At 39.6% G+C, this 9,443-nt stretch overlaps 1 protein-coding gene across 2 annotated transcripts in view; it reads left to right on the top strand.

Moving 5' to 3' along the window:
• The first annotated feature begins 3,626 nt into the window (after positions 1–3,626).
• Positions 3,627–9,443, top strand: part of LOC5571389 (mediator of RNA polymerase II transcription subunit 24) — a 49,016-nt gene continuing 43,199 nt past the window's right edge. Inside the window, exons 1-2 of one of the 2 annotated variants that reach the window (XM_001653591.2) lie at positions 3,627–3,705; positions 3,775–3,927. In XM_001653591.2, the coding sequence (XP_001653641.1) occupies positions 3,814–3,927 (114 nt within the window). In that variant the 5' untranslated portion in view covers positions 3,627–3,705; positions 3,775–3,813. The remainder of the gene's footprint in view (positions 3,706–3,774; positions 3,928–9,443) is intronic. The other variant, XM_021841712.1, reaches the window with a different exon arrangement.

The following is a 9,443-nucleotide window of genomic DNA, read 5'->3' as shown; positions in this document are numbered from 1 at the left end:
TGTATTTATTAGTGATGAAAAGTATAGAATTTGTATTTTGTATGGATTGTCCCCCGACTTACCGGATATTCGTGCCAACAGTAGCAAAATAATTTTAACTCCTGTAGAAATAAAGATATTTACCATGGTTGCATTTGTTGTTACAGCTAATGTCAAGTGACTTCTACAAAACTACTTATTTTTACTTTTTGAAAATTTTTCACCAACATTTCTTGCTTTCTGAACTTGTTTTGTTTACTTCTTTTAGCCAAGCTACACAGAAAAAAAGCAACAGTTGTTTTACACGAAAATAGGAATTTGACCAAAATTGTAAGGTATAAAACCAATAAAGAACAATACAGTGTTCTGTTACAATATATTATATTGTTTTTGAATTGTATATTCAAACAAGAATGATGTTGCTTCGACATTCAATAACAATACGCTGTATTGTATCCAATACGTTATATTGTACAATAATGGTTTATTCCATTCACTGAATGATACGTTTTTATCCGGGATCACACCAGAAAATAATCTGCAGCTAACACATAGACGTAAAAGTCGTATTCCAGGATTCCGGGAATTATGTTTTAGCACTATATTCGCGGATTAAAGCACTTTTCCTAGCACCACATTCATGGATGAATTACGCGAAATATCCTTTTTAAATAAAGAACAATTTCAGCCTATCCCAGCACATTTTCAGTTTTGGTAACTCTTGGGTGTCTTCCGTTGTAATATTTCCTCTGGTTTTTTCAATAGATTTCATTGTAAAATAAAGCAAAACTTGGAACAACACATGAATTACCTGAAATGCCATCTTTCTGCAACGAATTTTTTCATGTTTTTGTTTAATTTTATTCATTTATTTATTTGATAGGCTCATGCGCCATAAGGCATAACAGAGCCGATTGGTACTAACTGATTACAAAGTTTAATCACATGTATACCCTTGTGAAATCAGATCATTTATTCTTCTATCATCTTCTTCAATATACTGTGCCCGCAACTCTGCATCATCGATCCACGAGTACGAAACCTGTCTAAAACGTGAGGGTGCGGGAGAGGCAACAGGCATCACAACAACGCTGCTATCATCTACGATTGTGGCTGAAGGTGCGGGTTTTTTCGGTGTTTGGTTGTTCGTTGTGTCCGAGTCGACTGATCGTTGTCTTTTTGTTTCACTTTTGCTTGGTTTAGGTGCTGTAGGTTTGCTCCCGGCAACCGAAGGCTTCGACAGTGATGGCCATTGTGTGTCGATGTTCATCGTCTCGTTCTGTTGTTGTGTAGCTGATGATTTTGTTTGCTGATGGACTTGAAGTGGTGGGCTAATAGAAGCCGTTTCAGGTTTAGCTGCGGCTTCTGAGCACCGCATATTTGGGTGCAATTTTTCACCGCAGTTTTTACACGTGCGGATCTGTTGGAAATGTGTAACTGAAGAAGTTTCATGATGTATGGTTACGTATGATGGGATTGGTTTATTAATTCGCATTCGCTCCACGCGAACACCATTAATGAGGCCTGGAAAATATTTTTTCCAGACATCATTTCGAATGCTGAATACATCACCGTACTGGGACATATGGTTGATGATCGCAAGATTGTCAATTTCCTCCGGGAGGTCATGGATGCGGACCTCAATAGCGGTGCTATCTACGTAGATAGGTAGTGGGATGTTCAGTTTTATCCCGTCACACTCCATAAAATGTTTCAGATGATGCTTCGATGCAAAACTGGAAGCGGCTTGCTGCAAGGTTCACAACATTTTTTACATTGTGGAGCTGCAAGCTTTTTACTGCCGTCATGTCCACTTTGAGTTCCTCTTCGAGGAACTTTTTGATATCCGGAATGCTTGGTCGACGCGGAAGAATCGATGTATCAAGCACGATAAAGTTTTTCCTCGACACCGACATGATCACGAAAAAAAAAGAAATCGGGTGGAGCGAAATAACAACGTACGTCTCGTCTGAGACAAAGATGAATAGCAACTCCATGTTTTTGTTTGATGAACAGCACACAGGACAACCTAGGTAACGACGAGCTGACACCAATCTTTCTGATAGTAGTGTTAGTTTGCGTGGGCGGGCTAATACGTGCACAACAGTAAGGTGTCGGCCAGGGTAGACGCGTCACGTGAAGCGACGGGAAAATCCATTTCATTATTAATAATTGTTATTCCTTCCCGTGCAATTTTCGCTTCGCTTCGCAATTCACGTCTACCCTGGCCGCGACGTTAACGTTTCTAAAAAAAAAAGCTCAAAACATCTTGTGCCCTTTTCAAATGTTTGTCCAGATTTTTACATGCACGAGCCGTATTTATCCAACAAGGCTTGCCGAGTTGGAAAATTATGACGAATGCTGTAAAAATCGAGTTGTGTACAAATATTTTTTGCAATTTCGCCCTTTTGAGGGTATCTGAAATCATTTCAGGATACATTCACCATTTTTTGAAATTCCTGAAAAATGTGTTATGGAATTACAGTGAAACCTCCATGAGTCGATGTTCCATGACTCGATATCGGTTCATGGAACCATACTAGAATCAAAATTTCATGGTTGCTATGATTCCATGATGGTCCCTTTAAACAGCTTTCCAAGGAATTTATGTTCCATTACTCGATATTTTCATGAATCGATGGTCTTTTCAGATATAGACTCATGGAGGTTTGACTGTAATACGCTAAGAAATAAAATCTCGAAAACTTATTCATACAGACTCAAGTCAAAAAAGTATAGAAACTTACTTTATCGATCCTACGTGTTCCGCTGAAGAAATTCTACTCGTTTCACTCTGAACTAACTCGATTTTTCACTTTTAGAACGTTTAATTTCCGGATTTACAAAACGACGAAAGTAAGATTTTCAACTTTCGCAACCTAACCACTACTTTCACCGCCCCGCTGTATGAGAGACAAAGTGACAACCACGAATCAAAACAAAAAACTACTTGAGTCGATTTTACACTGGTAGAAACACGTCGCAAGTAAATGAATAAAACGGCTTATAATTTTGTGATAAAATTCTTGTGTGAAATAATAGGAACTCCATAGTTTTTGAACGCGAGCTCATTGTATGCAAAATTTAAGAAATGTACACGTCGAAAAAATGTTAAAAAGGTGATTCATTTTAAAATAGCTTTAAAAGACAGGTTATGATTCTTACGTCGATTTGAAAAATTAATCGAGAAATTCTGAATAAGTTTTACAGTCGAATTTCGTTCGTTGCACTACGTTTAATTGCATTTCGTTTTGATTGGGCTCCCGTTAAGTGGGCTATAGCCCACCTAAAACGAAGGCAAGTGTCACTTTCTGACATAAACCGCAATTTGTTAATGTTGGTAGCCCTGAATTTCTATTGTAATCGGTGTTTTGACAGCTCAAATCTTAGCCCGATTAGTGAAAATCTTTCACTAATCGGGCCACGGGTTTAGTGCAACGAACGAAAGTTGACTGTATACCATTCTAAAAACATATTCGGTCTATTCACTCATTGTGACGCATTTTAACGCAGTAAGCTTTGGTATTATTGGCATTTTCGGCTTCCTCCGTGCTACGTCTGTTTGTTATCTGTGCTTGTGTACATTTTTCTTCCCACCTTTAAATACCTTGACCTTCGTGATATTTTAACTCATTTTTGGTTAATTTGTTCTGAGCGTGTTCCGCCTGAAACGTCACAAAACGACAACATCAACAATCCACCCTCTCCCGGTACAGTTAACTGTAGGTAATTTTCCGATTTTCCCCTAAAATTTTGCATTTTCCATCAAATCTATAAACCAAAAAATCATTACAGTTGCTCAAGTTTACCACGGGAGGCATTTATTTGATCATCATGATCATGGACAACCAGAAATCGACCAGCAAAACAACGCTCCTCAAGCTGATGCTGCTGCGGGCCTGGAAGGAACGCTGGACCGATTGCCAGTGGGGAATCAACGTGAAGGCGGTGAGTCCTGTTTATCCTCTTTTAGTGTGGCGTCCAGTTCCTTGAGCAGATGCCGCTGCCGGGTGGTCACATGGGTTGGGATGCGAATTTTGATTCTGATGATATGTTGGCCCCGTTCTTGGGAAGACAGGTCCCAAACTCCTTTGCCGGGAATACGGATTTCCGTGTCGGGTTGCGTTCCCGGAGGGACGTGCACGTTAAAAGTCCCGTTGATACCTTTGATGGGAATGTTCGCTCCGAGGATGGCTTGTGTTAGGGTTATTTGTTCCGTCGAATGGATATTGAGGCCATCCCGTTGGAATCGGTCCACGTCCTGCACATTGAGTATGATGTTGACCGAGCGTTGGTGGCCAGGAACGCGACACTTGATGATGTCCCGGTTTTGCGACCCTTTTGGAATGTTGACCATGAGTGGGGTAGGCTTCAGCGTGATTCCCCTGCCGTGACATTTGGGACAGATCAATTTTTGGGGCGCGGTTCGAATGCCCTTGCAGAATTTACACGTCATCCAAAGGGTTCCGCTTTCGGTTTGCAGGGTTTGCTTTCCGGTGCCCTGACACACCTTGCACATGCCCTCATTGTCCAGCGGAGGAAAGCTTCCCCAGGCTGAGCATTTGTCACATTTGGACCCAACGGGAAGCTTTAGTTCGCGCCTTCCGCCCTCGATGGCCTCCTTGAAGGAAATCGTCAGAATAACATCCTCATAGTTCAGTTCGTTGATGGCATTCCAGCTGGAGGTGAGCGTTTTGTGCCGCTCACGGGTTACGTTCCTGTGAAGTGGACCACTGTTCATCATGGAAAGGGGGGCATAACATCATTTGGCATATAGTTATTAGACATAATGTCGTTTGTTATAATGATTTTTTGCAAATGGGGGGTTTGCTAGACGAGGGAAACATTCCCACAGCCACAGTGTAACGTGGAGTAACTTTCTTTCAATTCAATTTTTAAAATCAGGAGGAGGGGGTAGCCTAGTAACTAGTAATCCTTTATAAGATCTATAAAGGATCACTACTAGTAACCGTTACGAAGTTAGAGGGGAGGGGGTTCCGTGCAACGTTACTTATTGTTACATAGGGGAAGGGGGTTAATGTGTGTACCTAGACAGATGCAAATTTTGATATTTTTGCTCCCCTATGCTTGAACGGGGTCAATTATAATAAAAATCATTATCCCAAAATTTGAAGTGATTTGGAAGAAATTTGGTTGTACACACGCCATTTAAAGTTTATCACCCCAATTCTAGTTTACGTTCGAATGCTCTTTCGATCGAAAACCGTTTTGCATTCCCGTTTTCGCCAACAAAATCAAGTGGTCCGTGGATACGAACAAATAGGATTCGATCGAAAGTTGGATCCGCCGTAAACAAGAATGAGGGTGTATATGGAAATTACTATGAAAAAGGCAAACATTTTGTGTTCAGTCATCTAATTGCTCATAATAATAATCTATGGAAAAATGAACAAATCCTTTCCATGTGAAATCTTCACAGCTTTGTTATTTTTGATAACAAAGTACAAACCATGCTGAGATGATCATTCAATTACTTTCAGAGCAACACTGTTTTTTTTGCTGCAGAACATAGTAGCCTGGATTACTTTGATCAACTTTACCCGCCAGGAGCACCACTGTTGTCTGCCGGGCAGTTGGTTAAGGCTGTGAACCGTTTCACCAATTCGTTTAACTTTTAGTTAAAATTTGACAGTTGAATAGTTATTTCCCCTCGGGTTAGAAATAACTCTGCTCTGAAGCATGGTCAAACTTGACAGTTCGAAAGTTATTTTCTGCTCCGTGGATTTGAGAATAACTAATCATCTGTTAACCTTGTTCTGAAATAACTACTCGACTGTCAAAGCTCAAATGGGTCGACCGCGAAGTTTAATTTAATCATTTGAGGGGAAAATAACCATCGAAATGTCAAATTTTAACTAATAGTTAAACGAATTGGTGAAACGGTTCACAGCATGCAAAATGCATACCCAGTTTATGATTATGAATAACAATTTATCCTGACGTCCAATCAAAATATGGTTCTTCTCATGAGAAGATTGTGTTCACTTCTCCATAAAATATTATGACGAAGAGATAGAGGGCTGAACACAATAGGATGACGTTTTCCGTAGTAATCTCCATATAAACACACACGGGACTGTGCACAGTCAAATTTCTTTCGATTCATTCCAAACTTTGAGAAGATGCTATTTTCCATAATACAGTCGACTCTCCACATCTCGACGTTCTATATCTCGATATTTCTTCCTAAGTCGATGTTTTTTTCGATCCCTTCATTCTGCATACATTTTCACTCTCTATATCTCGAAATCCCCCTTATCTCGATATCTCCCTATCTCGATGTGATTTTCGTTCCCAATTTTCTCTCCGTATGACGATATGCCCATTATCAAAGGTTACTAGACTAGATTTTAGAGATTCAAAACAATTTGCAAAGACGAAATGATGCCTGTTTGTTTTTCATATTCCTGGCAACGAAGTGATTTCCTATCTAGGGTAAGCGTTCCCTTAGTTGTGGTAGTGCCGTTTTCACTGATTTTATTACATTAGCCACAGAGCCGACACTGCCAATCGACGTATTGGTTTGTTGAAACACAGAATAGTTGAAAAGAGCGTTCAAATTGCTTCAAAACTGATGGAATATCATTAAAATTGCTAAAACTTTTCTTGCTTGTATTGTTCGTTTAGTTGAGAAATAGATTCTCGTGCACATTTTCAACGTGGAAAAATAAATATTCACACGTCAGTTTATATGGCACTTTCATAGAAGCACGCACCTTGCATTCAATGTACAATCCAACATAATGCGTTACATGTGCGTTACCTGTTGGTTTTGTTAGCTACGATGCCATCCAATATATGGCAAACATGATGGGAGAATATTTTAGTGTGACAAAATTATTTAGGTGTGAGTCTATTAGAGGGCAAAATCCGCAATACCAATAGTTGCAGTCAGTGCTGGAAAAGTTCGCATCACGAAGCAGCTCACGAGTGTATACCAACGCATAACAAACATCATTGACTCGGGAACTGGCTAGGTGTGAGTAAGTCCGCACCCGTCTGCTCGGGAGAACATGTCAAAAGAAGTAGCAACAAGCTCGGGAGCGTTTACTCGCGAGTAACCGAGCAAGGTGTGATTTATTATGGTTTTGACGGACAAATTAATTGTATAACCATCATATCGACAGCAAACTACTAGTTTGTAGTCAAAAGCCCTTGAAAACCATAAATCTCAGAGGGGAAGCAGCATTTTTCCCAAAAGCACAATATGACTCTGAACAACTCCGAACAGGTTCGCGAATCACTTTTAGCTTCAGTTACTCGGGAGCCGACAGATGCGAGTAAACCAGTGTTTTTGTTCCAGTTCAGAAGAAATGTTCGTCACTTTCCATCACTGGTTGCAGTAAAGTTTTCCTATAGTGGAGGATCCCATAAGAAAACAACGGATATTGTGCTCTGCAAGATAAATCCACGTAATGCGATTATCTGAAAATGTCGATATACCGTCGCAGTGATAATGAAAATCACCAAATGTTTCAGATTGGGCAAATTTGAAACATTTGTGTCCTTGAAGGACGAAAAAATCCAAGCCTACTTGAATTTTGACGTTGCGTTTGAATTGCGCGCATATCTTCTGCGCGTTACCGCCGCCGCTGGATGTGGATTTAATATAAGCGCCGCAATACCGCTAAAGGACACAAATTAAAAATATACCTCAAATAAGGGAACAGTGTACCAATAGTGGAGGTCTGTGGAGGTATTATTTTTCACGGACATGGCGTGGATTACTGCGATGAAATAATTTTTCTCATTAAGGGGCGGTCCATTAATTACGTAAGACAATTTTAGCGGTTTTTCGACCCCCCTCCCCCCATGGTAAGATTTTTTATATGGAAATTACTAATAATTTGTATGGCGCGTAAGAAATCTCAAACCCCCCCTCCCCTCATAACCCCTTACGTAATTAATGGACCGCCCCTAAGTAAATGGTCGTTACTTCCCGTTACAACATTAACATGTACATTAATAGGGTCCTAAAGCCCTGTCCCAATTTTAGTGCCAAACGCTTAAGTTTAGGCCAATAACACATGTTTACTCAATTTTCTAATGTTTTCCGTTGGTTTGAGTCCAAAAAACATTTTTTTTAGATTTTGTCACACTCCTTGGCTTAAACTCAAATTTTGGGTGTATTTTGTTTTCCGTGTCCCTTCCGAAATGTCAGATAGGAACAACCCCAGTGGTAAAACTAAAACCCCTGTGGTGTTTTTGTCGACTAAGCGAACGTCAAACATGATCTTAAGTGTCAAGGTTCATTTATGGACCCAATTTTTAAATTTAAGTTTAAACATGATATAGCCGTTATTTGAGCGAGAAATATTGCTAAAGTAGTTGCAGTAAGATGCTCTTTCTTGTTATTGAATAAAAACAAGATTTCATTAAAAAATTTAGGCCCCAATAGGGCGATATTCAAAACTGAAAAGGCAATAGATGGCTCTTTTTCAGTGGTAGTAAAAACGAAATCCTGAAGCCAAGAAAGCTCTACGGAAGATGAACTAAACACAAAAAGTTATGTATTCACTTTACACTTGATTTCTAATCACTATTTTTTTGATCCAGTTTTCAAATTGCAAGTAATTTACGTTTTTCATTATTTTCCATATGTTTTGACAGTTCTCCGACTACCATTCTTCCATGCGCTTGTGATGAAAGTTTGAGAAATTTGAGAATCCAGCGTAGCGTGATCAGTGGGAGGAATACAAACAACAGTGTCGTCGCTCGGCGGCCGGTGACAGAAACTGAATGTTCGAAAGGTTGTTGCCTGTACTTTTTGCCGCTGGCGCCAACTGTTAGCGATTAAGAACGAAATAAACAGTCGTTACCCTATTGCGCTTCTTGAATTTAGGCCAGGGCTGTCCAACGTACGGCCCGCGGGCCGCATCCGGCCCGCGACCTCATTTTGTGCGGCCCGCGGAAGATTCGAAGATTCTTCCCGTTGGCCCGTTGAATATTCTACCAACCCGAAATTAGAACATACTAAACCTAATTAATTTTTAATTTAGTTTCAATCTAAAATTTTGGTATAGTAATTATTTATATTGCTTTGTTTATAAACCTTCTTAGATACTAAATTTATTAAAATTCTTTTTTTTTTTTTTTTTTTTTTTTTTTTTTTTTTTTTTTTTTTTTTTTTTTTTTTTGTGTGGTATTCAGTTGGAGCTGCCTGACAGCTTAACTTGTCAAGGCTGAACCCTCGGTCTGGCTTTTGCCAAGTTTCCCCTCTACCAGGACCAATACTCAGACGGACTAGGCAATGGCGCCCACATGAACACTGTTTTTTATTAGTATTGTGACGTGGTAGTTTTTGAAAAGTACCCATATTCCCTTGCTTCTGAGAAAAGGAAGCATTATGAAAATCAGCAGCTCCATTACAATTTGTTTGAAATAGTAGTGTACAATTTGTTTGAAATAGTAGTGCATTACTAATACTGTCTAGTCGAAATGGT

The sequence above is a fragment of the Aedes aegypti genome, chromosome 2 (genome assembly GCF_002204515.2).
Source record: "Aedes aegypti strain LVP_AGWG chromosome 2, AaegL5.0 Primary Assembly, whole genome shotgun sequence".
Taxonomy (NCBI): domain Eukaryota; kingdom Metazoa; phylum Arthropoda; class Insecta; order Diptera; family Culicidae; genus Aedes; species Aedes aegypti.
This window is presented reverse-complemented; position numbering and strand designations above follow the sequence as displayed.